At 39.0% G+C, this 27,463-nt stretch overlaps 3 protein-coding genes and 1 non-coding gene across 4 annotated transcripts; 2 read left to right on the forward strand and 2 right to left on the reverse strand.

The window, feature by feature from the left end:
• Positions 1–208: 208 nt before the first annotated feature.
• Positions 209–13,807, reverse strand: cenpi (centromere protein I). The gene is made up of 20 exons (XM_057849391.1): positions 13,103–13,807; positions 12,236–12,373; positions 11,724–11,842; positions 11,539–11,646; positions 11,412–11,460; positions 11,293–11,339; positions 10,342–10,431; positions 10,109–10,240; positions 9,739–9,882; positions 5,735–5,855; positions 5,443–5,537; positions 5,234–5,351; positions 5,089–5,153; positions 4,895–5,004; positions 4,690–4,825; positions 4,189–4,313; positions 3,784–3,832; positions 2,910–3,122; positions 579–620; positions 209–498 (listed from the first exon to the last, which is right to left on the reverse strand). Exons 1-20 carry the CDS (start codon positions 13,272–13,274, stop codon positions 367–369), a joined length of 2,205 nt encoding a protein of 734 aa, XP_057705374.1. The 5' UTR covers positions 13,275–13,807; the 3' UTR covers positions 209–366.
• A 60-nt stretch (positions 13,808–13,867) lies between these two features.
• Positions 13,868–18,777, reverse strand: hs6st2 (heparan sulfate 6-O-sulfotransferase 2). The gene is made up of 2 exons (XM_057850716.1): positions 16,552–18,777; positions 13,868–15,982 (listed from the first exon to the last, which is right to left on the reverse strand). The coding sequence occupies exons 1-2, from the start codon at positions 17,109–17,111 to the stop codon at positions 15,157–15,159; spliced, it is 1,386 nt and encodes a 461-aa protein (XP_057706699.1). The 5' UTR covers positions 17,112–18,777; the 3' UTR covers positions 13,868–15,156.
• trnaf-gaa (transfer RNA phenylalanine (anticodon GAA)) lies at positions 17,847–17,919 on the forward strand. The gene has a single exon. It is a non-coding gene; the product is annotated as a tRNA-Phe (tRNA).
• Positions 18,286–26,450, forward strand: zgc:153018 (Transmembrane protein 179-like). The gene is made up of 4 exons (XM_057850717.1): positions 18,286–19,175; positions 22,969–23,106; positions 23,191–23,269; positions 25,298–26,450. The coding sequence occupies exons 1-4, from the start codon at positions 18,856–18,858 to the stop codon at positions 25,478–25,480; spliced, it is 720 nt and encodes a 239-aa protein (XP_057706700.1). The 5' UTR covers positions 18,286–18,855; the 3' UTR covers positions 25,481–26,450.
• Positions 26,451–27,463: the final 1,013 nt, after the last annotated feature.

Raw genomic sequence — 27,463 nt, forward strand, 5'->3', positions numbered from 1 at the left:
ACGTAGCCGTAACAGGTTAACACTATGTTTTGACGGACAATTGGGCGGTACCATTCAGGAGAGCGGAGTTGTGACGTCACGTGGGTAGGGTCTATAAATGGACTAGACGTCTGACGCCGACAATGGCAGCCAATGAGTTAACCACAACACAGACACCACATTTCTGTGCAATTAGCTGTATCTGCATGCATTGTAATGATTCTACAGTGTAACCTGTATGATTGTGATCTTCATTTTATTTACATGGAATGCTGTAGTATTGTACAAGTTTTTCCACCACAATCAATTTGCACTGGAACAATAGTTGAGTTGACAGCAAAAAAAATATATATACTTTTTTTATTTTTTACATATATTCTGCCCTCACTATGCTTCAGAGGCCACGCTGTCTTCACGGCTCCTCGATGGCAGCTTGGTGTTGGTTTGCACAAAGTGTTTCAGGCCTTTATAGCCTTGCGAGAAGAGATACTCCAAGTACCTGTCCCACACATTGGTGCCCTACAAAACACGATAGCCGTCCTATTATATGACCACATAGATACACAGTGGCAACCTACTAGAATTGCAATTCTATGTACCTTGATGGAATGGAGATCCAGGTCTCTCCTACTAGGCCAATGCTGATAATGAATAGGTAGCAGTTATCGGGAATTCCATATATGAAAGAAATGCAAACTGTTTAATTATTTAATCCATTTCATGAGCACTTAAATGCCACAGGCTTAAAAGTGTTACAAAAGAAACTAAAAAGTATATACTGTATATTATCAACTGCGTCTGGTTATGTGTTTGAAAACGTAATGGTAACATTTTATGGTCAATATGTGAACAAAACCCATCCCAGCTCTCTGCCATTACATTGAATTGTATTTTATTTTTATTTATTAGTTAAAACTTTCAATATTGTGCCTATTTGTAAGACTATGTATAAGTATCATGAATAAATGGCTTATAATAACCCATAAGTCATAAGGCAAAGTTTCTGTCTACGGTGGGGGCAGAATTTTCTTTTATCTCAGACCAAAAACAAATATTATGCATTACAGTAATTGGGAACAAGTTAAATAGGCGTCCGTTAACGTAACATAATTTAACTAAAGAGGTCCCCGAAATCACGCCCGATCAGATTTTCAAAATGTATTATATATTTCTAGAAGTGGACTTTTAAGAACTTCAGTTTTACTTCCACTATGTAATATTGATTTATTGACCTTTTAAGATCATTTGTTGTTACTGAAATAGTGGGGTTTCCGATATGTATATCTTTTTTAATAAATTGATTCATGCAAGATTGAATATTCAGACGTTATTTGTTTTCAACATTATTTTGTGTTTCAGAATTGACTCGTGTGTCCTACTAGAGCAGGCATGTCCAAAATGCGGCCCGGGGGCCAAATGCGGCTCGTGGTCAAATTTCATCCGGCCCCCAGCCTGTGTCATAAAATCAATAACCTAATAAATTGGTCAGCAGTACTGCTACCAGCATATGAAGTAGCTTACACACTAAATGCTGCTCCTCATTTACCCACTAAAAGGCAGCAGCACTCTAAGCAACATTACCCCACGTGACCCTTTACTCCCAATTTTCTAAAATGGCGACAATCAACAACAAAAAAAAAAAAAAGAAAGTTGACTGTGACGGCCGACGCTTCAAGGATAGGTGGAAATTGGACTATTTCTTCACTAAAATACGCAAAAACTGTCTGCCTCATTTGCAAAGAGACAGTCACTGTTTTTAAAAAGTTCGATGTGAGGCGATATTACTAAACAAGACAAGCTGACATGTACGACAAGATTACAGGGAAGATATGTAGCGAGAAACTGAAGCAATTTAAAGCTAGTTTAATTTTACAGCAGCAGTATTTCGCAAGAGCCCAAGAGATAAAAGAGAACGCCACAAAGGCTATTTGCAAGATTTTGTGGAAATTATTCATTTAAATAAATAAATAAATAAATAAAGCAAATGTGACACACAGAATGGCTCGCTAAAATTTGCATAAATATATTGTTCTACGTAAAGGATGTCAGCCAAGGTCGGCCCCCCACATTTTTACCACACCGATTCTGGCCCCCTTTGCAAAAAGTTTGGACACCCCTGTACTAGGGCGTTCTAATGTCATACAGTAGAAGGCAATACTGGAAAAACATAATTGCTAAGAAAGTTGTTCTCGTCATGCGCTGTAGTGAAGACAAAGCGCGTACCAGTAAAAAGAGAATTCAGTGCACTCTCAGGATATAGACTAAGTGCTCAAACGACTCGCCGGCTCACAGCGGGACATTGGCGCTGCGACAGAATCAAAAAAGACTTGTGTGTATTATTAAACATGATGAAAATCATGTCTCATGCTGCAGTTTTAATAAATAATATAACACTCACTTAGGTATTAATGTATGTTGTATGAAAGATACATTAATGCCACATGTGGCTTGTTCCTATTGAGTAGTGTGGCATTTCTCGGGGAAAGTAGTAAAAAAAAAAATCTAAAAAGGTCATTGAGAACCTCAGCGTGTCCCTGCAGGCAACAACCTTCCAGTGTTTGAGAAACTACAGTACTCATAATAGATAGGTGACTGTAGTCATATGACTAGTGAGAAAATCGGCTCTACTTCGAACTGTGTTTTGCGTGTTTATATTTAAAAATTAGCAATTTCAAGGAACTCACAAAAATGTCAAAGTTCCGTACTAGCAGTGAATTTTTGTTTTGGTGCCATTGATGGCGATAGGCGTTCAATTAAAAAAAAGCATGTGATTAAAACAGCCTAACGGTCAATTCCTCTCAAGAATAATTATTTGTGGCAGCATTTGATATTTTTCTGTGATTTAGCACGATATAAACAAACCTGAAGGAATGTAGCAACATGACTTTCAGAAAAATGAAAGTGCTCTCGCGATGTATGCGCTCTCTCACCTTGCGATGAAAGTCGACCGCGTAGCCCATGAAGGCCGGGTGATGGACGAGGTCAAAACTTTTGGCGCAATCAGGGACTTTGCTACTTCCAAACAACTTTTCATTCAGCTGCAGATTGACACTCAGGAACATCTTGCCATTCCATAGGTAGTTGACCATGTCAACTTGGTAGTGGTTGAAATCGATGACGGTCTGACGACTGCTGGGCAAAGACTGTCGAAGGAAGAGGAGGTTGTTTATTTACCACGTCTGTCTGTTGCGTTGATTTATTCCCACAACACGTATGGGCTGACTTCTTCATTTAAGAAGCCGTTGGCATTTTTCAGATAAAAAATAAGGCTGACTGACACGGACTTTCAAACTTCAAAGCCTTCGGTTGAGCTTGAATATAAACAACTTCTGTTCACCTGCCGTGGAATACAAAGGTCACATAACTTCGACAGAAAAGCAAATGAAATGTAGAACTGCAAGATATTTTGATAGACAACAACAAACATTTTGAGTGACTGTGTGTTTTGATAGACAACAAACATTGACTGTGTGTCTAATCGATTGAGTACATTAAAACACAAAACACTTTGCATTTTTAAAAAAATCATGATAATTTTTTGGGTCATATAGCCCAGCACCTACTACAGAGTTCTATTCTACTTTTTTCATCGGTCTGAAGATTATCATTTAAGAATGGAGTGTGTGTATAATCCTTTCTTCAATCCCAGCAAGTATATCAGCTTTGTTTAATTTAACAGTGAGTAAATTTGCTCGTTATATTATACTGTGAGGCGGGATTTTACAACTGTAAAACAGGTACCACTGCTCAACAAAGGTTGGAAAACAGTGTGTGCTGTACATTTAGTGTGATCAACTTGCATACCTTTATGATCTTCTCCTGACTTTTGTAAAATGCCAGGTTCACTTTGTATCTGCCCAAAACAAGAAAAAAAAAGGCCAAGTTAATAGCATATGGTGTAGAAAAGAGCAATTTGTTTTTAGCATTTTGATAATACTGTATTGAGCAATTACTTCTAATTTGTTTCCCTGTTTTTGCTCCGACAAAACTATTACACAACCTTGGCTGAAGTTAATTGGCAGGTAATTTCAGCTGTAAAAGCTTTCAAAAATTGCAAGCAACAACATAAAACGGAAGGCAGCGTCTGGATATTTCGCCTCCGAGTCACTCATTATCATAAATTATACATTAGTATATAAGTGCAAAGGGGCCATTCTGTCCCATCACCCAGTAGTAACGCGGCACTACATTAAGGCTGGCGGCTCGTACTTGTACATGATGTAGGCCAGGCGGTCCACACTGACGGGGTCAGTGGCGAGCAGCGCCGGGTAGAAAACGCCAGGCGGCGGAATCACAATGAGCGGGAGCCCATACTGCAGAAACATGTCACACACCTGGAAAACAGTCATGAATTACACTAATACATTTTCGCATAAGTACTCTCCATGACCTCCGAGGAACTGGCAGTCAATCAGGCTTTTAACACTGAATGCCTTGCGGTGGCTTTTTGTAAAAGTCATTTAAAATTGGTAAAAATGATGTGTTCTATTGCTGTGGCCAATTCTTTCCTAACAGTCGTAGTCAGTTTATCATTAAATGTTTTAGTTAAGGACCATAGGTTTAGGTGATATAGTGACTTATGACACCTCTTTTTGATAAAAGAAAGTTATGGTGATAGTATGTTTTTTATTGTCATATTGCTAAGCACTTCGATCAAAGAGTTAAAATGTAAATAAAGTGGAAGGCAATTAATCAATTATTTCGCTTTACCGTCTCGTAAAACTCCAGGACAAAGTTGAGCAGGAGCGTGTGGCAGCTTTCCACCTGCAGCCCTACGGTGGCCAGGTGACCCACAAATTGCACCAGCTGGAACACTGAATCCTTAAATCCTGACAGAGTAATGTGTCTGGAAATAGTTTGGAAAGTAGTAAAACAGTGACCAAAAGAGTTCAAAATCAAGGACCACAACATTTACATTGAGGTATGGCTGTTTATGCTGATGTCCATATCATCTTCCAGAGCGTAGACAGAGTGCCAGGTCAGCCATTTTCGCAGCATGTTGTTTAGACATTCCAACAGCCCACACTGAGGAGATTAAACCATCTTAAACCACATAAGATTTTGGTTCTGGCTGTACGAGCAAAAAACAAAGCGGTGAAGAACACTTACCTTGAAAAACAGGGAGGAAGTGAAGTAGAGTTGCTTAAGCGGCTCAAACAAAAGCGTTCCCATCTCTGAAGGGGAAGTAAGTGGATTATACTTACTGCATATGGAAAAGATGCACACAGTATGTAATAGATTATACCAAACGTACTGTGGCTTGGGACCACGTAAATGTTGCTCAGCAGGCCGAGAATCTGTGGTCGCATGAGGAACCCGTCCCAAACAGTGAGGAATTTGTAAAGAAATGCTTCAGAACTAGAAAACCCCTCCTGGAAGAAAAATTGTGACGACATTGAATAAACTATTTATTTTTTATTTTAAATGAAGATTTAAAGGAAGATAAGAAGCACAGTTGCTCACTTGGAGAAATTGGTTTGCCATCAGCAGCCTGCTTAAAAAGTGAAGCGCCTTGTCGGAATTCTGGCTCGTGCCTCCATCTTGGCAAAACAAAAAGTCTGAGAGAGGAATGTGAAAGGTTTTAAATTAAAAAGGGCACCGCATTTCACATTCACCACGTGTTCGTTCCCGAATTCCCCCCGAACTGCTTTGAAAGCTCATGCTGAAAGATGGCCACTAGAGTCAGAGTTCAGCTGAGGGTTAGCGCCGATTTGAGTCTCAGAGGCGTAAGACATGAATGACATCTACGTCTTACCTTCTTGGAGCACATAGCCCAACCAGAGGTTGAGGCGAAGGAGGGCCGACTCATCCTGCACACAGTCCAGGTAGTGCAGAGCCACACTGGTGGACAGCAGAGAGCCCATTTGAGCTGGCAGCTGGTGGTGGGGGTAAAAAAAAAAAAAAAAAGCTAATAGAATGTGTGACAAATCATGATTTGTGAAGTGAAAATGACAATTGTATACATAAAATAAGGATTTCGCTTAGTGCTTTATAAGCCTGGCAGGTTGCCAGGCTTATCCTGCCCCCACCCCGTCAGGATATAACAGTGCTGCAAAAGGAAGCGTAAATATTTTAAACACATTTTTAGCCGCGTGTATTTACACATTTGAAAGTGCACTGGCGACATCCTATGGTCGATACACAATTTTTTTTTTTTTTTTTTAATTAAAAAAAAAAAAAAAAAACTTTCCTAGCCCTCAACCATTGCACTGAATTACATTGCATTTTTGTTTGCTAAAACTATTTCAAAACCGTACCTTTTGTAAAATGATCTTTAAATATTGTTAATAAATGGCTCATAAATTTTTTCAAAATTTCAGTTAACATTTTAGATTTTTACTTATTTATTCCCCCCAAGTCCCAAAAAAACCATGGTGGCTTTTGAACCACCAGGCTTTTGAAGCTTTCTGGGGGATACCCTGCAAAATGAACACTAATGCTGCTGTAGTTAAATAATATACCCCAAATCGACAAAGGCTGTCGATTAGTCATCTTCTATTTGCATAAAGGCGGACAGATTAAAAATGAAAAAAATCACCCAGTCAACCTTCTTTAATGCTTTTTGCAGAGCTCCAATAATTTTTCAGTAGCCTGTAATCCTAATAACTCAAGCCCTGGGAGATTTTACACAATCACTTTTAATGTATGGCCAGCTGCTCCCTTCCCTCCCATTAAAGGCAATTTTGTCAGAGTAATAAGCAAAATGATAAAGAGAGGAAAAGAACAGTTAAGCACCACTGATGACGAATAGATTGATTGAATACAGTTGGACACACAGGTGATGGTCCTACTGACCGGTCAGGATCGCAAAATTGCCGACTGAATTTTTTTCCTTATGATAGTGCGAGAGCCATAAGAAATAATATACATTATTAGGACTTTATAAGCAGCTTTGGTTTGCAGATTTTTACAATTTATTCTTATTGGTTTTCTTCGTTTTTATCACTCGTATAAAAATAAACAACAAAGTAGAAAAGAGATTATGAGGGGATGGGAGGGGACACTAGTTAAATAGTTTGTGGAGTGGCGTTCGGCAGATTACAAAAATTGTGATACAGCGCCATCATGTGGGGTGGAAAATGTATTATACTTCTATAAAGTGGTCCCCAACCATTTTTGTTTCAATTTTGAAGGCTTCTAGGTCATAGCCTCGTCTGCTAGCTTGTTGCAATTACCTGTTGGTGGTTATTGTGCTGGCACGTAAAAATAACACAAAGGTAACAGTAAGTAGGATTTTAGTTAGCATGTTAGTAGACAAACGTAAACAGAACAATCGTGACAATGAATGAATGAAATATTTATTGTCATCATCATCGGTATCATAGAAAATCATTGACAATTACAAAATGTGTAGGGTCCCCTCCCCTCATATTCTCTTTTCTACTGGGGCGTGGCTCAGTGGTAGAGTAGTTGTCCCCCAACACAGAGGTTGTAGGTTCAATTCTCAGCCCTGATGAACTCTCCTAAGTGTCCTTGAGCAAGATACTGAACACCACGTTGCTCCTGGTGCTGCGTCACCAGTAGGTGGATGGTGAGATAGTGTAAAGTGCTTTAAGCGCCTTGAAAGGTGGAAAAGCGCTATATAAGTATAACACCACCATTTACCATATGATTTGCCCGTAGGAAGAAAGAACCGAAGAAGAAGACAAAGGCAGACGGGAGGAAGCATATGCTTATCAGTTTCCCGTCACCCCCATACAGCTAAAGACGCACAATCAGACGTGGTACAGTTACATACATCCCATGGCCACAAACTGTACAATAACACAATCAACAGTCTGGGTTTACAATAACTCGGCATCCAATCAAGCAGCTCCATTGCAGTTGTTGACACAGCAGTCTCGTGCAGTGATCTGAGTTTCAGGGCGTACAAGGTTATGGCTTTGTCATTGTCCCTGACATTCTAGCATCTATTTGTTGTGGGAACATTTTGTTGTGGCTATGTGTGTGGCAAAAGTGTTATGTCTTATCACAGCTGGTGTGAGTAGCGACTCAAAATGCTTTTCTTATAAGTCTCTTTAAAGGGTACATTCCTAAGGTGTACATGGTGGCAACAATTGCCGCACTCAAAGATCACTGTAACAGTTTCATCAGACATGAATGTATGAGGAAAATCAAAAATGTTGTACATATTTTATCATATTTTATAATGTCTCCACAACAAAAGACATGCTTATTATTCTTTTTAAACAGTATCTCTTCCATATACTCAGTAAGCTGGACATTTGAATCAGGAGCTCGGTAGAAGCCCATTTCATTTGTGCCATGTTATATCCGTGCAAATTAAAGTCAGAGCCTTTGTTATCTTTAGTAGATAATCCTTAATGTGTTCAAAATTCTTGTGCAGACTCATGCCGTTCATAAGTTTCAGTTTACCGTCCACATCCACAGAGTCCTTATACTGGTCCGCTGTGTAGTATTTATAGTTACCCAAAATGCTATTGTATAAGTTGTGGTCCGGAAGTGTGGTTTCAGATGTCATCATTAATTTTCGAGTGGGGTCAGCTTGTCGAGACTCCTAATAGCTTTAATCTTCATAGCTTGCATCTTGATAAGGATCCTGCAATCCGAGACCCAGGTGTTGGTTATTTTCCCAGCTTTCTTGAGTTGATGTGCTTTTCTTGCAATTTCGGCGAGTCAAGTTGTCATTCAAAAGAATCTTCGACCCTTTCAGGTTGCGGCTCTGGTTAAGCAGGGCAGTCTTGGTCTTGTGGTCTGCCAGCTTCATGAGCACCGTCGCCGGTCCTCTGCCTCCAGATGGGAGCAGAAAGCAGCGACGGATGTCCAGCGGTTCCATGTTTATGTTTATTCCATACTCTTTCAGCTTCGCGATTGCCAGTTGCGCCGCTGTATCACCTGGGCTAGGCGTCAGTTATAATCCCGAAATGATTAGCTCATTTGCGCGTCGGCACTGGTCGAGATCGTCAGCCAAAATTTCCAGCCTTTTGATGCGAACATCTCTCTCCTCGACCGCCTGCTTGAGTTTCTCGTTTTCAGCACGCATTAACTGGAGCTCTCTGACGATTTCTTGATTTCTCCTTCGATTTTCTTGACTCTGGCTTTCAATCAAGACAGTCAACGAGACCTTCAATTTCTGTATGGAGGATTTTATTTCATCCAAGTCTCCAGATTTCGAATTTTTTGGAGCCATACTGGGAGTCTAGCTTGCTGACCCTGAGTTGGCCCTGAGCGCTTATAAGTTGAGAAGTTGCTCGAGGGAGCTCGGAGGAGTGCGTCTGCACACAGCTTGAGCTGAATCAAGAATTACGTGACAATGACGTGCACGACTATCAAAGTGCTCCGTGAAATAAATCAACCATTAAAAGCGAATGATACAACCACTCAGGAAAAAAATGTATGATTACATATGGAAATGACGTTAAGAAGTTAAACTGGTATTTGCTGAAAATATATGACGACTCTGTAAAATTGTACAAATAGAAGATCAAAATTGCAACTGTGTGTCAAAAAATGAATGAGATTTCAAATTATTGACCAAATTTTTTTTTAAAAATTAAAAAGTCACACAACAGAAAATGAAAAAATAAATAAATAAATAAAATTGGGTAGGGGGCAGTTAACCAGTAGAACATTCTTTATGTGCAGCCTGGTATGAAATGCCTCGCGGACCAATACCGTGGTTTGGGACATATTGGATCTAACCAGGCATTTTAGATTTTTCATACCTACTGTACATCTATGGCAACGTCATAACTGGCCAGGACACATTTAAGTATGTTTGTGTCTCGCCATTTGTACCTCTATACGATGCATGTTCTCCAACAGCTCGGCAAAGGTCCGTAGCTGCGCCAGAGGGACTAATTTTGTGCTGGAGGAAGACTCAGTCTGAGACTCCTTATTAAGCGCACAACTCAGCTTTACCAGTTCCAAGCGGCAGTGTTTCTAGAAGAAAGCACAACAGAGGTTGGACAATTAAACATTTATTGGTAAGGATTTTAGGAAGTGTTTCAATAATGGATTACAATGGCATCTATGAAAAGAATTTTCTAAAATGTGGCTTTGTGAATGTAGAAGCAAAGACCAGTGCAATGTTAGTTATTAAGTTGAGGCATAGACTTCACTATCAGATGATGGTGAAGTCTATGGTTGAGGTTAAAAACCTTCATACCCTTTTCCTTGACTTGCTCTGATCTTTAACCGTGAGGGTCACACCGGCATTGGGGTCAAGTAAAACTCCATTCTTCTTCTGGACTAATGCTAATGCACATTTCCAGGGTGAGTTGTGATTCCTGAACCCACTCTATCATGACATACAACAAAAGGTCAGAAATCATTTTTGGGTTCAATCCATTTGAACACCGAGGACTGGCAGTGAATGATCATATAGAAACGTGTACTAACCCTCATTCTGGACGGAACAGAGAGTGTCACTAGTTCAGGACAAAATACTTTATAAAGAGACAGTAGGTGCAAAAGGAAGGGCTGTCTTCCCTGAGAAAACATCACATACAAATTCAACACATAATTAACATTTCTTATTACCTCTGCTAGTCGGTGAAACCTACGGAAGGTGGAGGTTATGTATTCAGTTGCATATGTCTGTCTTTATGTTTTCAAGGTAACTCAAAAACGGCTAAAATGAGTATTGTCAAACTTGCAGAATACGTTTGTAATATGAAATGGAAGAGTTGATTAAATTTTGGAGTCATGAGGTCAAACGTTACTTAGGTCAGAAAAGACATTACATGAGGAAAAAAGGTAGCGTGCCCAACTTAACCCCCTATGCTTTGAATTTGGCTGCTACTTCAAAAGTCTCTGTCAGAGTGCTCTTCTAGTGTATGTATATACACATGCCCACAATTTGACCACTTCTTTTTTGCTGCTTTGTACCTAAAATATTAGATAATAAATAACTTAATTATTAGTCCAATTGACAGCAATAGCAGTCCAATTCATTTAAATTGGGTGGACTGGCTCTTAGTGCTTATGTACAAGTGCTAAAAAAGGCGCTAGATGTGTAATCCACTTGAAATGGACCTCTAGTGCTGTCAATGGCAGCAAGTGAGTTAAGGAAAAATAAATAAGTGAATATTTACTATAAAAAGCTCAAACAATTATCAACTTACAAAATAGTTGGTGATTAATTTGATTATCAAATACTTTAGTTGGTGATTAGTCAATTCATTGTGACAGCCCTAATTTGGAGCTAATGCGACTTCAGCAACAACTGGACTATTGACAAACAAACAGTCACTGTTTTTAATCATTTTTATGCATTGTATTTCAGTTTTTTAAAAATATTCACAGAATATATATATTTTTAAAAGAACAAAAAATGATGACTGCACCTACCAGTTTGGTTTGCAGTTCGAGTAGCTTTCGGACCCGAAATACTTGAACTGCCAAACAATTTATGAGTGATAAGAAACAGTCAAGAACTCAATTCGAAATCAAATGTCGCGTTGACTTACCGTTTTGCTTTGTGGTCAGAAGATATAACAGGTGGCAGATGTAGGGACACTGAAAAAGTGTGACAGTGCAAAGTGAGTGAGGTTTGTGAGTGTTTCATTAACATACAAGTAGTTGTTGGATACATACCAGGTTTTCATCTCTCACATAGCTGAAAATGAAGCCATATATGGCTCTTAGTTTATCTTTTGCATCAATCATGTCAAAAACAGTGAGCACCCACTTAATGAAAAGAACCTGCAAATGGTATGGAATAGTGTTCAAATAAATTGAGGACAGAAATTACGTTTTTATATGGCATTATGTTGACTCACTTGTGTACTTGTAGGAATTTTAGAGACACCCAGCCAACCTACAGCTCGAACCACAGCCTCTTGAGGCACCACTGTAGCAGGGATCAGACACTTGAGCACTCTGGCACATAAGCTTGTTCCTTAACATGGGGGTGGAAATCAAGTGGATGAACAAATATGTCTTCAGTAGTGTACAAAAAATAACCAGGGTTTACCCCAGAAATATCAAGACAGCCTGGTGGTAGAGAAGCCCACCAGCCATGCTACTACAGTTAAATTATATTCATATTGCAACTTTTCTTCACCCATATTTTTTTGTTCCAATGCAAATTTACATATAAAACATAAAGCCCACGGTAATAATAATCATTTATAGATGGGCTGATTATTTCACTCATTGCAAAAATAATCAGTAATAAATAGACTCTCAAAATAATCGTTTGTGGTGGCCCTAGTGGGGTGCTTCCCGCATTGGTCTCTTCCAGTCACCCCAAATACAAAACTCCAGTTTACAAGGGAAATATCGAACCTACCCATACGAAGGCTCATGGCAAACTCCAGCATCACAGAGATGGCTTCAGGTGGAAGTCCTTTACTGTGCGCCACCGCCTCCACCACAACCAGGTTCCTCTCAACGACATCATTGCCAATCACTGGAGTACCTGCCTTAACTGAATAAACAACAGAAACGAAAATTAGATCTAACCACTTAAGTAATGTCTAAATACTTTTTATAATGGTGGGCAGGTGAAGACTTAAAAGAGTACAATACAAAGACCTCTGCTGTACAGTATGTAATTATTGTATTCTCGTTTATTACATAACTAATATGATTATTAGCCTTTATAGAGGAAATGATCAGGTTTTTAGCAGTACAGTATCTCTTCAGTGTGCAGTCGTTTATCTCACATAAACGCAAACTACATTAGAAGCTATGAAATTTTGTTTATTTTAGGATGTACACTAAGACACTCTTTATATGTTATGTTAAACGAGGGTCTGCAAGTGTGGTCCTCGAGAGCCGCTATTCAGCTTGTTTTCCATGTCTCCCTGAGGAGGATCGAATAATCAGGATCGTTATCAGGCTCCTGCAGAGCTTGGTGATGAGCTGATCATTTGATTCAAGTGTGTTAAAGAAGGGGGTCATGGAAAACAAGCTGGATGGCGGCTCTCGAGGATTGGACTTGCAGACCCCTGTGTTAAACTCGAACCAATGTTAGTCACCTTGCAGTAGCAAACTAGAAAACAAACAATATGGTGACGTCACCCGCCAACGTCGTGCTCGTGTTTGGTCAAGTTCCGTTCACACAGAACAATTCATGCAAAAATTTTAACAAAATCATGCAAATTGTGATATTTCCCGAAAACTAACATCACTGAGTGGAGAAAAAAAGTCCTACCGTCAGAGAAATACTTTACGGCCAGAACAAACGGGTCCTTGGCCTCTTTTTTCCGTCTCTCTTTTTCAGCGACTCTCAGACTTCTGTTAGAGCTCCGGTCAGACAAAGATTGGTCGCTTGAAGATGATTTGTTCAAATCCAACGAGTCCGACAAGTATGAGGCCGCTGCCATGTCAAAAAATCGTGTTGAGCCGTCGATTTCTTGCGTTCCGCATTTAAATTAAATTTCTTCGCGCGGCCGTTTGTCCTGCGCTTGCGCAGTTGGGTATATTTGCCGAGGTGCATTGTGGGTCATGTAGTGTGTTGCAATTCCCGGAAGTAGTGCTGCTGCGTGAGGCCAGAACAAAATGAAATATTTCAAGTTTTTATTTCTTGTAATTCGGATGATAATGCCCTGAAACGTCTTTTTTTTTTTTTTTAAACTAAAATATAACTCATCGGGAAAATTAAATCACTGATTTAAAAAATATATATATGTTGATAACGTTGCAAAATACGTTTAAAAGTGACCAAGAATTTTTAAAAAAGTGAGTCCAAAATCCCCCGCAATCAGAATTGCGCAAATTCAACAGCAGGTGAACCGGAATTGGCCGAACATCAACATCAACAACACTCATGGTAATACATGTTCCCATTCTTTTTTTTTCTTCTTTTTTTAATACTGATGCCTTTTTTTTTTCTTAATTCAAACCATACCAATTTAACTCCACTTTACATTTTCAAAGATTCAACTATTTGGGGGGGGGGGGGGGGGGGGGGGGTTTCAATGACAGACGTTTTCCACATTCTATTGGTGTTCCCAGATCTCTACAGTAACAAAAGATGCCAGTAAAATCAGTCAATGTGCATGTAAAATATTTGTATATTTAAGATAAGATACACTGAAACATTCACAGCATTAAAGTAAACATGATACAAACTGAGGTATTTTCCATTAATTTGTTTCGAAAAGATTGAATAGCAATGATTTTCAATTATAAAGTGACATGTAAAAAGTATTAAGTTGTTCTACTTTTTTTTTTTTTTTTTTTAAAGAACTGAAAGGCATAATAAGACTGGAGTGTCTTGGTGTGGATTAAACCTCAGTTGTTATAAAGATAATACATTAAATTCTTGATGAAGGGTATTGTTCTTTTCACCACCAAAGCACAACGGTACAGAGATAAAAGGTTTTCACAAGAGGTGACTGGACTATACAAATTGAATTGAATTGAATTGAATTGAATTGTACGGTACTGCTCTGGAGATAATTAATAGTTAAGATTGTAGTAGTAACAAAGAAATATTAAGACATAAGCAACTGAGAACAGACAAGCATCGATTTAACATTCCGGTTATGAAATAATAATTTGCATACTGTGCTTCTTGGACATCAACTTGATAGAATAATGCATTATTGAAAACAGCAACTCTGTGGTAGTGTAAACAAATTACATTAAGTGAACCGCTTAGTCCGGGGTTGTAAGTACTATTGACGATTATAATTATAAATAACAGAAATATTCTGTAAAGGTTACGTGTGTAGTTACTTAAAGTTCATTTCCTCAACTTAGATCATATTTTACGATAGTGTATTGCTATCACACCAGTATTTAAAAAATGTAACATGTTACAACAGAATCTTAAAGCACATTAAATAATAGTGAAGATAGAAAATATAAAAATTTTACTTTACAACAAAGTTTTAAAAAAATGAAATCATAACATGAAACCGTAGTAAAAACCTTCAAGCTATAACATAAAACATCACTTTAGTTCTTGTATTACAATTTATCACGATACACTATAAGATATATTGCGTCAAAACGTGAAATCATCACGTTTTAATCACCAGTCATCATCATCAGTTATGAGAAAAAGATCAGGTTAAAACATAACCATCACATCATGAAGTGAGACTTAACTTTGCTCTTTGTTGCAGGATAACTTATAACAAAATATGAAAATAATTGCATTATTCCATTTCCACTTTTTTCCGAAATGATAGCAACACTCCTGTAACATCGGTTTCCCAGATTAAGGCATTAATTCCAATGTGTCAGGAACAGAAAAGTTCATTTCCACAGTTCCACATTGTCCATATAGTCCTCCAAAGTCCCACTCTCATCCATTTCCCACCAGTCTGGAAGCAGCCCGTCAGAATTTGCACTATCGGCTTCTTTGTCCTCTTCCTGGGACAAAGTTACAAAATTATTTTCCATTAGAGTGGGGGCTTGAGTGGGTTTCTGCTGGCGTCCTTGCATTGCAGCTAGCCTCCCTCGGAGCCGCCGCCTCTCCTGCTGCCGCCTCTCTCTGGCCTGCCGCCGCTCCTGCTGACGTGCAAACTGGAAACGCTGCAGGAAGAGATCTCGCGCGTAATCATAGAGTTCCACATCCCAGCGGTTGAGCTGGCGGATACGCCGCTGCGTGTCGGCTGGGACTTCCACGCCTGACGCGCGCGTGCCGTTGAGTTGAGTGAAGGGAGTAATAAAAGCCAAGTGGAAGGTGCGTTCGAAAAGGTACTGGGTTTTACGCTGGTACTCAGTGAGGCCATAAAAGGCCATGCCGCGCAGGTTCCGCTTGGCGCTCTCCAGGAGCACGGCCCAGCGCTCGTCTTCGCTCATGGCCGACACGTTGTAGCAGCCCACGAGGCTCAGGTCGGCCAGCATGCGTGTTTGCCGATTGTTGGCCAGATTGTAAGGGCAGTCGGTGAACTCCTGCAGAGAGCAGCCCGACCAGTCGTCACCCGGGTAGCAGCTGGGAAGCTCGGATGACGTCGGAGAGCGGCCGTCGCACACATGCAGTGACGCTTTCCAGGTTGCACCTCGCTGTACGTGGCGCCACTCGCTCAGATATCGCGATACCGGATCTCTCAGGATAGTTATGTAGTAGTAGTTCCGACTGGAGTAGAAAGAAGGTGAAGTTCAGTAACCAGCGGGGGTTTTCCACAAACGATAATTTTCATTGTCGACTGCAGTAATTAACGATTATTTTGAACATTAGTTGGCTAATGCGCTATTCATGCTATGAACTGTTTTTATTACTGTGGGGTTAATATTTTAGCTATAAATGGCATTTGGAAACAACATGAATGAAATTTTACCTTTTTTTCTATTATTTCAAAAATAAATAAAACAAAAATATTTAGACAGTCTTTAGGTCACCAATGTCGACGATTGATCAACTAGCAAAAAAATTGTCGATTAATTTGATAATCACTTTGTCAATTAGTCGATTCATCATAGCAGCCCTACTATTCCATTTCAACTCTTTGGCTGCCATTAAGAGCGATCAACGTCCATGACGGAAGACAGGAAAGATTATGGAATGACAGGGCAGGATGTGTGTAACATTTGAACCCATTGGCTGCCATTGAAGACGATAGAAGTCCAATCAATTTCGACTTCATTCGCTGTCAACCTTCTAAGTAAAAATGGATAGGAAATCAATGCAGTTTTAAAATGGCTTACCTCTGCATGCTCTTAGGGGCTTCCCGCGAATCCATCTGTGACGGCACGCAGCGGGTCAGCTCGGTCCAGTCGGCGTGGAGTCCGCAGCTCCAACCGGTGGAGAACCGGGAGAAGAGCCACGTTTCCTTCTTGCCCGGCCTGAGGCAGGTGCACTTCTTCTGGCCGGCGTGGCACTCGCACGGCCTCTCCAGCTGGATATTCCGCACCAAGTGTCGCCCGAATGTGGTGCCACCAGTCTTCTGGATGTGCAGAAAAACGATGACATCATCTCCCTTGATGTTGAAGTCCACAACACGACTCAGGTCCGCCTTGGTGAAGTTAAAGCGCGGGATAAAGCGCATCAAAGCGCCATCTTCTGCGATGTACGGATCCCGTTTCTCTTGGACTTCACCGTCACTGTTTTGCGAACCCGTAGCCATATGAAACCAGGAGCCTAGCTGATGAAGCATCTGGCACTCAGTTCTGCTTGGACATACGTACTGGATCATGATGACGCTGAAGATCAACGCCATGAGCAGGACCACCAGAAGTCTGTGGTGGCTGCTGGACTTGTCATCCATTTTTGCAGAGACCAGCAGAATAACATCACTTGCCAGAACTATGTGACCTCCAAAATTGGATTTAATCTATTTAAAGGATATTGTTTCCACTACCTAGATTTTTAGATTTAATCTATTTTCCATTCGTCCTGATTTCGACGTTGCATCCATTTACACTTAACTTCTAAGCTGTTAAATGAGTACAAAGTGTTTCGTGGGGCTGGAAATATTTCGCAGTTATTTTAAAGAGAAGATGCTACACATTGAACCTATCAAGTTCTTCATAAAGACTCGTGCAAGCACGGCCGCCACAAAACAATAACAGGTAGCCGATAGCGTGCTGGGTTGCTAACACTTGCTAAATCGCTCAAATAAAACAAGACATAATGGCATTTCTCGTAGTATTGTACCCAAGAAAACATGCAAATACCACAGTATCATCGTAATTCATCTTGTGGCGTTTGTTAAATCCTATATGCCAAAAACGCCCGACTTTTTGTTAGCCGTTAATCAAAGGACTTCCACTGGCCAGACACCGATTCTTGACCTTTCTTCCCGGCAGCCTTTGCGCTGAGTTTGGCGAGAAAATGACGTCATCGCTGAGTGAACAAACATCTTGTAGGCTACAGGAAAGTGAATACAAGATGGCCTAACAAAAACGTCTGCGTGTTCAGACAAATTCATCTTCCGTACTTTGGGAAACGTTTCCGTGGGGACGTCTACAAATACAACGCCCGCACCCCTGCGACACCATCGGCCGAAATAGCTCAGTTGGGAGAGCGTTAGACTGAAGATCTAAAGGTCCCTGGTTCGATCCCGGGTTTCGGCATTTTGGTACAGCCAGATGTGCATATTAGTGACTTGTGTTTTTGTATTGCTTGTATTCCTTATTACATAATTACGTATTTAATTTTGCATTATGCAAATCTGAGAAATTTTTAACGAACTCCAAGCGCTGACAGATTGTTTTTAAGCTTCCCACTAAATTATTACCAAACAGAATCTCAATTTAAAGGTGTATGTATATGTACCAGTGCTTGTGTGCATAATTCTGCTAACTGTGACAAATGTATAACAGCGTACCCGTCTACGAAATCAATTTAAATGATGGAGCTGTATTTAAATCTGTCATTTAAATGAAATGATGACGTTGGTGTGTAGACGTCATTGCTGGAGGGAATGGCATCAAAGATCGTTTGTATTGAGGATGTGACGCTCCATTCCAAGAAGAGAAAATATAGGTCAAATTTTCACATACATTTATGTAGTTCGGCTTTATTGTAGTAACTTTGTACAGCGGTCTCTTCTGACCAAAATATGAGAAAAAAATAATTAATTCCTGCTTTTGATTAACAATTGAGCTTACTATACATTATTGTTTGTCGTGATGGTGGTATTTGGGGAGCTAAGTATTTTTCAAAGGTGATACTTGTAAGAAAGTTTGAAGAAGAATATTATTTTATAATCGTGAAACGTGCCTGTAGTATTAAATCGGCTAAATTCACTGGGAGGAAATTGCTCTATATATAGCAAAAGTGGAACTGGAAACTAGCAGAGAGTGAGAAGTCTGTCGTTTTACACTTTGCACGTTGTAGTTGTGTAATGACAGTTTTGAGTTGAGCTCACGTCGTCAGTTGGGTTCCGCCCTTGTTCGGAATCGGAAACTATCCAAATCTTCCGAAAGCGAACGGAGAGATGTGCACGATGTGTTGACGTTTTAAAGCCTGCATTTCGCTTTTCAACTCACCTTTTCCCCAACCCGGACATGGAGCTGGACCGGCGGCTGTTGATGGCTCACTGTGCCGCTCACGCCCTCTCCATGGCGGCGGGATTGCTGGTGGTCGTCCCCATGGCTCTCAATGGGTCGGCGTTTAAAGGCCGCTGTGCGCTTTTCTCCGGCGGTTACTGGACTAAAGAAGGACCGGGTGAGGGGGACGCCGGAGGCGTCGTGGCTCGTCTAGTGGTGCAGGAGTGGGGGCCGCCGGCGGCCTGCCAGTTCGCCACTTTCGTCGGCATTTTCACAGTGCTGTATGGAGCTGCACAGGGCTGGAGGTGCCTCTTCTACCTCCACGGTCGACATGACGAGTAAGTGTTTAACGTGTTGCAAAATAAGCTGACATGGTTTTAGATTTTTTTTTTCCCGTGGCTGTTTTTTGACCCAAAAATGCCATTTTTTTCTGTATTAATTATTTTTTAAATATTCTTAAATTGGTGGTATTTTATATATATTTGTCATATATCTTCTTCACCCAAAGCCAATTTAATATTTTAGTTCTTTGCATTGCTATATGCATTTTTGTGAGTGGTTGTCAACAACAGTCTGTCACAATTTCTCATATTGGAGCACTTTGGCAGCAGTGCAATATAGCACATGTCCCTATTATTGGTTTCATGTGTGTAGTTGTCTAAAGCAGTGTTTTTCAACATTTTTTGAGCAACGGCACACTTTAGTCATAAAAAATATCTCAAGGCACGCCACCAGCAAAAAAAAAAAAAAAAAGATTAATTTCTGTGGACTATAGTCACATTAAAAAGTCGTGTCTTGTTAGTTCGAATAATCGAGTAATCGGATAAAGAACATAAAAAAAATTGAAAATACCTGAGCTAAGCCTCAAACTGTATAAAAAATTAATAAATTAGAATCTAAGTGCAACAAAAGAACAATTGGCTATCTTACATAGCAAAAGTCCGCTAGCTAAATGATATCTTTTTTTTTTAGAATGCTCTTAACAAGTGATTCAAACACATATTCCACTAAAAAGGGCTAAATATACCTATTAAAACTTAGCTTATGTTGGTTAACAGGGAGCAGCTGGATTCAGCCATGTGAAATGAGTTATGTCAAATTCACTGTTGGCACTAGAAAGCAGTGTATCCACCCAAATCAATAAAACTAAATGCAAACACTTTCAAAACAAACCATTACAACGCCACTTTATTTAAACGAATACTCAAAGCAGCAGAATTTAGTTTGAATCTTTTTTTCTAATCAAATTACTCGAGTTAATCGATTAATCGTTGCAGCCCTTCTTTTTACTTACTCAGCGTGACACCTGAGCTTCTGTATTGGAGTTGGTATCAGTGCATGCCCTTTGAAAGTTAATCCTGCTATGTTCAGTTCTTCTTTACATTTTAGCACAAATCCCATTGAAAGATAGTTTGCTTATATTTTTACACAAGAAAACAACTGGTATTTGCTTCCTTTTAATCACATTGCAATGAATTTTGTCCATTTGTGATTTAGCCACGCTCCTATATAAAAACCTTTACCATCACTATCACAGTTATAATTTTGCTAGCTAGCCGCAGGTCGCTTGCCCCTATGCCACTCTTACCTCTTACGCATCACTAAACAAGGTAATTATCTATGTATTCACACCTACTGATATGGAAGAGTATTGCATGATTACCGACCAATGGACAGTACACTCAGCAACAGCATATTTGCGGATTCAATGAATGATGAATGAATTTCCAAAAACATTTTTAAAATCAATTAGGTGGAAGTGCATGATTTTCCACGGCATACCAGCTAATACGCCACGGCACAGTGGTTGAAAAACACTGTTCTAAAGCATGGCACAATAGGGAGTATTTTTGATACATTTTGTTGCTTTTGAGCAATTCTTTAAGTGCCAGCTATGTACCCACTTTGTTTCATTAAAATATCACTTTACAATAATTTTGCATTGCACAAAAATGGAAATTAAGATACAAAAAAACAAAAGCAAACAAAAAAAATAGATTTTACAAGAACAAAAAATAAGGTCAGATTTGGATTCACCAACCCAAAATTACACAATAATAAGTGTTTGCATCATTGCAACATTATTATTTTTTTGTCGACAATTGTTTTCAAATTAATTGACAACTACAGTGGGGTGCAAAAGTTTGGCCACCCCTGGTAATATTTAAGATTTTCCTCAATCACTGATTGTTTGGAACAAAAATTTCGGTTAAAATATTATATAACAGATGATGAACACAGTAATATTTGATAAGTGAAATGAAGTCAATAGATTAACAAAGTGCCTAATAATTATTTAAACAAAAATAGGCCAGTCCATAAATTTGGACACCATTGTGTTTTTATTGATCAGGAAATCTTTAGTACTAAGTTTTGGAACTCAAAATTTCCTGTCAACTGTCAAATGATCTGAAAGAAAAGATAATTCAACATTATAGTGTAGGGGAAGGATACAAAAAGCTGTCACACAAATTTCAGCTGTCAGTTTTCACTTTGAGGAACATAGTAAGGAAATGGAAGACCACAGACACAGTTTAAGTTAAGGTCCGGAATGGCAGGCCAAGTAAAATCTCGCATAAGCAGAGGCAAAAGATGGTGAGAAGAGTCTAATTGAACCTACAGACAGCCCATTTGGATAAACCAGCTTCATTTTTGAATAAGGTTCTGCGGACTGATGAAACAAAATTGAGTTATTGGGGTGTAACAAGGAGCAGTATGCATGGCATATGAAGAAGACACCATTCCAAGACAAACAATTCCTACCCACAGTAAAATTTGGTGGTGGCTCCATCATTTTATGGAGCCATGTGTCCAGCGCAAGCACTGGCAATCTTGTTAAAGTTGAAAGTCGCATTAATTCCAGTCAAAACTAACAGATTCTTGCAAACAATATTCCAGAGGCATTGACAAAGTATAAGTTGCGCAGGGGCTGGATATTTCAACTGCGGCCCTTGAGGACCGATTTGCCCACCTCTGCCCTAAACACTGCTCCAAATCTATTAAGGCATTTATGTAGAGGAACAAGTACACCATTCTGGAATGATCATCTCAGTCCCCAGACCTGAATATTATTGAAAATCTGTGGTCTGATTTGAAGCGGGCTGTCCATGCTTGGCAGCCATCAAACCTGACTGAGCTGGAGATGTTTTGTAAAGAAGAATTGTCAAAAATACCTTCAATCTGTATCCAGACTCTCATTGGAAACTATAGGAAGCGTTTAGAGGCTGTTATATCTGAAAATGGAGGCTCCACTAAATATTGATCATGTTTTTCTGTAGGGGTGCCTAAATTTATTCAATGGCCTGTTTTTGTTTAAATAGGTATTACGCACTTTCTGTTTATCCTATTATCTTCATTTCACTTCACAAATATTACTGTGTTCATCTGCTATATGATATGTTTAACTTTTTTTTTTCTCCAAACAATCAGTGATTTACAAAAAAAAATCTGATAAATTATCAAGGGTCAATGTTTGCGGACATTGTTGACCTAAAACCTGTCAAAATCCTCTCCATCAAACCTGACTGAGCAGGAGATGTTTGTAAAGAAGAATGGTCTAAAACACCTTCAACCTATATCCAGAACCTCATTGGAAGATATAGGAAGCGTTTAGAGGCTGTTATTTCTGAAAATGGAGGCTCTTCTAAATATTGATCATGTTTTTCTGTAGGGGTGACAAAATGTATGCACTGGCCTATTTTTGTTTAAATAGGTATTACGCACTTTCTGTTTATCCTATTAACTTCATTTCACTTCACAAATATTGCTGTGTTCATCTGCTATATATTTAACATTTTTTTCTCTCTAAACAATCAGTGATTTACAGAGAAAAATCAGATAAATTATCAGGGGTGCCCAAACTTTTGCAGACCACTGTATTTTGATAGTCGATTTCCGCTAAGTGTTTTCAGACATTGTTGACCTAAAACCTGTCAAAACTCTATTCTCTTTTGTTATTAATTTTTATGTAATTATGTTAACTTGAATTTTTAAAAAAGAGGGAGAAAAAAGCAGAATCTTTTGTACTTATCTTTTAAAGGCATCGTTTAATCACAAAAATAATTAATATCATATCAAAACAATTGCTTGTTGCTCCAAATTGTATGTTTTTTTTGTTTTTTTTTTGCATAGCACTTTGTTTTCGTCCTTCCTGACGGTGCTGCTGAGCGTGTGTATGCTCTTCCTGTCGGGCGGCGCCAGCGTCATCTTGTCTTTGGGTCTAGCCTCCTGGTGCGACACAGTGACCGACAACAATACACAATCATTCAGGTGATTCTAACACTTGCTGTTTCTTATCTATGTAAATGTCTTAATAGATTAACAAATGTTGTCTTTCTTTTTGTTGTTTTCCAGCTGTGCCGCGTCACAGTCAGTTCCGCTTTATTTGGATGTGGACACCTCATCCTTCTACACAGAACTTAGTCTGGCGCAGGTGAGCAGCCAAACACAAGTCATACTGGTGTGTTCATGGCCAGTTTACAACCACAAAAGCACTTCATTTTTAAAACCAGGGTGCTACAATTACAAATAAGAAAAAATAAATCAATTTTTTCTTGATACCCAAGCTTGCAGCAGATGGAATCCTCTGAACTTTGTTCTGGGCTGGTCTTGGCATAGCAGCTTTGTAGATGCCGGTTCTTATAAAATCTGTCATACCATCCATGATTAGCCTTGAATTGTTCTTCTGTGTTGATGAAAAGCATCAGACAGAATGTTCTTTGGCGATAAAACCCCCATAGTCCCTCGAGATCGTAAATAGCAATAAACTAGCATAGCATCTTCACCGAAGCAAACTGTGGCTTTTTTTTTTTTTTTTTTTTTCTCCCTCAAACCACCCGGCTGAGCCGTAAATGGTTCATCTGTAGTAGTACAAAGGCACTTGTAGTCATTGTCTATGTTTTGTTTTGTGTATTTTGGTTTGGTTCCTTTATGTCTTGTTTCTGTCTTCTGCCTCATGTTTCAACTATCCGTTTCTCGTCATCTTGTTTCCCAAAACTAGACATGTGCTGATTACCGGTTTTAAGGTATACCGTAGTATGAAAACGTCAAGGTTTCAAAACCGCAAAAATTTCCTGTTATACCGTCCCTAAGGTATTAGCTATTTTTTATGTCCCAAAATGCATGGAGAAATCCCTCACTTGTAAGGCTCAGCCATCCCCCACAGGTTGTTGCTCAGTGTCAGTGAGTCAGCTGTACTAAACGATGGCTGGAGGAAGTGAAACCCCTGAACTCCCCCCCCCCCCCCCCCCTTCCCAATCGAAGAAAACGAAATAGCTGGTATGGGAATACTTCGGCTACAGAAAAGTTACAGACGGCCGTGGCTTAGGGGAGGAGGGCCAACCGACATGTAAAACATGTTTGCTGAGAGTCTGTCTGTATAATGTAAACACGATACCGGTCATACACACGTGCTTTTTATGAAAAATAATTTACATGTAAGGCAGAGACTTGAATGGAACAACACTTCTTTATTCAGTGTGCTTCTCAGCATATATGTCACGGAGACATAACAGATTCCTTTTTATACTGTAATACCACACCCACAGGAAGTGCACACTATGGCAACAGCAGTGTGACATAGATATGTCACATCTTAATTATTTTTGTTCTGATGGTAATAATGTTGAGCTGTGGCTGTGGTGTTAGGGTCACCTAAAGGACTGCATTTATTCTTATTTTATTTAGAATTTTTTTTCTCCAATTTATTTTAACTTAATTTACTTACCCATGTTCCAATTTGCTAATATGTTTTGAAAAATAAAAATCCTGTCCAATGGGGAAAAAAGTTGTTTTTTTAAAACTAAAGTATCACATTTTAGAGCTGTAAGTGCAATACAGAGATATTTTGGTTTAAGGTTATCATACCATTAGAATACATATCGGCACATGCCTTTTCAGTCTTTGTCAGGTCCTCCTTGATGTCACGTTGCTCAAGTGTTTCCACTGCTGCGTCTTTGCCCTGTTTGGATACCTAGATTTTGTTTGCTATATTGTTTTTTGGCGTTAAGACGTTTTTTTGTAAAAGGAAAATTTTGTTAAAAAATACTTTGAATGTTCCACGTGACCCGTTTTGGCCCCGTTTACCTATGGATAGTGGGACATTGGTAGATAAAGACTGAACGTGCCCAAAATGGCAACATCATGTTACGGGACGCTAAGTAAATTTAATAAACAACTACAGTAAACATATTGCGAGTTTGCCTGTAAAAATCCATAAATTAGTCCCTTTGTATCTTAAACCCCAGGGTTTAAAAGAGAGAAAAAAATCGGGTTTTATAGTCTGAAAAGTACAATGCATCGAAATAAATATTCCTTACCCAGGTATTAATTGGAATTAGGTCATTTGGGGTCTAAATTCTGTCCCAGATTTTCTCATAGTGGCCTACTTTTAATTTGTTAATCCATAGATGACTTCTAGTGGATTAGCCCAGATTTGATTGCTTCTTGTCTCTATGCGCAGGCGTCTCTGTGGTTTGTGACGCTCTTGTGGTTGCTCCAATCCATGCTGGCCTTCATGCGCCTCTACCACTCGCACAACGCGCCGTGCCTCTTGCGGGAAAAGGAGCTTCTTCTGAGGGACGCTCTGTCTGAAGGCTCCGCATCCACCCCGCCATTTTCAGAAACTCCAACTATAATGGTCTAATCATTCAAACAAGATGTTTTTTTGTATTATCTTTTTTTTTCTTTTTAAACATGTAATTATCTTCTTTACAAAATGTACCTGATGATGACCACTTGTTGAAACCCAGTTTTTTTCAGTAAATAATAATTACTTTATTTGTTGTTATATCAATATTAAGATGTAGCTATGCATGTATTCACAGAATCCTTTGATGAGCATTGTAGCATCAAAATTAAGTCAAATGCGGATTTTATGTTGAAAAAAAATATTGGGGCACCCACCTCTTAGTAGTTAAGTATTGACCACAGTATGGTTTTATGGTTTGATACACAGTACTTTTGTTTATTTAAAGCTTTACAATGCATAAAACATTTGTAAGTGGTCATTATACTGTGTGTGATGCATTTATACAAACACAAGTGTGGGGGAAAAAAAACACCATCTTCTGAATAAGGTGGCACTGTGCTAACTGCTCAAATGTGGTTGCCACAAATTGGAATTATCTTTTGTATTCAGGTCATAATCAACATTTGTATTCAACAAAAAGTGTCACTGTGTGATTAGAAAAAAACATTTCTCCATGTGTGTTTAACCAAACTGACCGTGTCACCGCTAATGAAGATTTTCGAAAGATGATGCTCTCCGTGCAGACGCGACTGAGCCGGCAAGATGAGTTGATGGCGGCAATGACTTTGCTGAAGTTCAAGAAACAAATTATGCCAAGTCAAACTTGTTGTAATGACACACAGATAGCGGAATGAGAAATCTGAAGGCAAAAGATTCATGGACACTGTCACTTTTTGGATTTTGTTACTTGCGAAATGAAAACCAACGATTTGTGCTTTTTACCTCTTGTGTTCTGTAATATTCAATTCAATTAACTTTATTTATCCCTTGGGAGAGTTCCCTCATTCCTGTTTTTGCACCGTTTTATCTTTTTCAAAAGGAAATGTGTCATTGATCAACTAAATAAAAATAAAAGCATGGAGCTACACTTCAACAGTTTGTTTCTTTACAGCTTTGCTGTTAATAATGTATAAAAATAGTTTGGTTAGTTTGAAAGAAAAATGTTGCCAAGTCTGCCAAATGTAGCTCAAATTTCTCTGCTGATTTTTTGGTCAAAGGTTTACACTTTACAGGAACACATACTTCCATGTCAGATATATTATTAGTTTGCCATTCAAAAATAATCCACAGTTAGGAGTGTAAACACCATTTTATGTAAATGAGTTAATTGGAGTGATGATCACTGGTAGTTCTTTCTAACACTGCCTCCTAAAGTGTCTTTGCACTCCAACTGCATTTTCATGCTTCCAGTAGAATTTTACCATGAATTTCCTTTCTTCAAAAGTTAAGTCTGGCTGTCATCAATAATTCCATTGGGTTTAATCTGTAAAGAAAAAACAAATAATTGAGCTCTCAAGTGTGAATATTTTTTTGGAACACCCTATACTAGTGCTGGACAATATGTAGAATAAATCTACCATGATTTGGGCCATTTTATAATTATCTACTCGTACTTGTGAGTGGTTTAAACTTTTAAGACTATTAAGCATAATATTCATTTCAAATTGCTTTGAATGCAACACTTCTCAAAATATAATATTACGATGTTATTCTCGTGGGTCTATTTTTTTTTCCTTCCTACTTTGTGTGGCCCTAATACTCCTCATTACCGGTCCTTCTCAAAAAATTAGCATATTGTGATAAAGTTCATTATTTTCTGTGATGTACTGATAAACTTTCGACTTTCATATATTTTGGATTCATTACCGACAGCTGAAGTAGTTCAAGCCTTTCATTGTTTTAATATTGATGATTTTGGCAAAAAAAAAGTCAAGAAAAAACAAAAATCCCTATCTCAAAAAATTAGTATATCATTAAAAGGTACTAAGGACGCTACTAACCTAATCATCTGAATCAACAATTTAACTCAAAACCCCCGCGAAAGATTCCTGAGGCTAATAAAAACTCCCAGCCTGGTTCATTACTCAAAATATATGA

The sequence above is a fragment of the Corythoichthys intestinalis genome, chromosome 11 (genome assembly GCF_030265065.1).
Source record: "Corythoichthys intestinalis isolate RoL2023-P3 chromosome 11, ASM3026506v1, whole genome shotgun sequence".
Taxonomy (NCBI): Eukaryota; Metazoa; Chordata; class Actinopteri; order Syngnathiformes; family Syngnathidae; genus Corythoichthys; species Corythoichthys intestinalis.

Excerpts from the sequence above, each read along its gene's own strand:
- cenpi (XM_057849391.1), bottom strand. The coding sequence starts at position 13,274 with ATGGCAGCGGCCTCATACTTGTCGGACTCGTTGGATTTGAACAAATCA. Across the intron at positions 5,538-5,734 it reads GGGCTATGTGCTCCAAGAAG|ACTTTTTGTTTTGCCAAGAT; the intron begins GTAAGACGTAGA and ends TTCCTCTCTCAG. Across the intron at positions 4,314-4,689 it reads TCCTGGAGTTTTACGAGACG|GTGTGTGACATGTTTCTGCA; the intron begins GTAAAGCGAAAT and ends ACTGTTTTCCAG.
- hs6st2 (XM_057850716.1), bottom strand. The coding sequence starts at position 17,111 with ATGGATGACAAGTCCAGCAGCCACCACAGACTTCTGGTGGTCCTGCTC. Across the intron at positions 15,983-16,551 it reads GCCCCTAAGAGCATGCAGAG|TCGGAACTACTACTACATAA; the intron begins GTAAGCCATTTT and ends TTTCTACTCCAG.
- zgc:153018 (XM_057850717.1), top strand. The coding sequence starts at position 18,856 with ATGGAGCTGGACCGGCGGCTGTTGATGGCTCACTGTGCCGCTCACGCC. Across the intron at positions 19,176-22,968 it reads CTCCACGGTCGACATGACGA|CACTTTGTTTTCGTCCTTCC; the intron begins GTAAGTGTTTAA and ends TTTTTTGCATAG. Across the intron at positions 23,107-23,190 it reads AACAATACACAATCATTCAG|CTGTGCCGCGTCACAGTCAG; the intron begins GTGATTCTAACA and ends GTTGTTTTCCAG.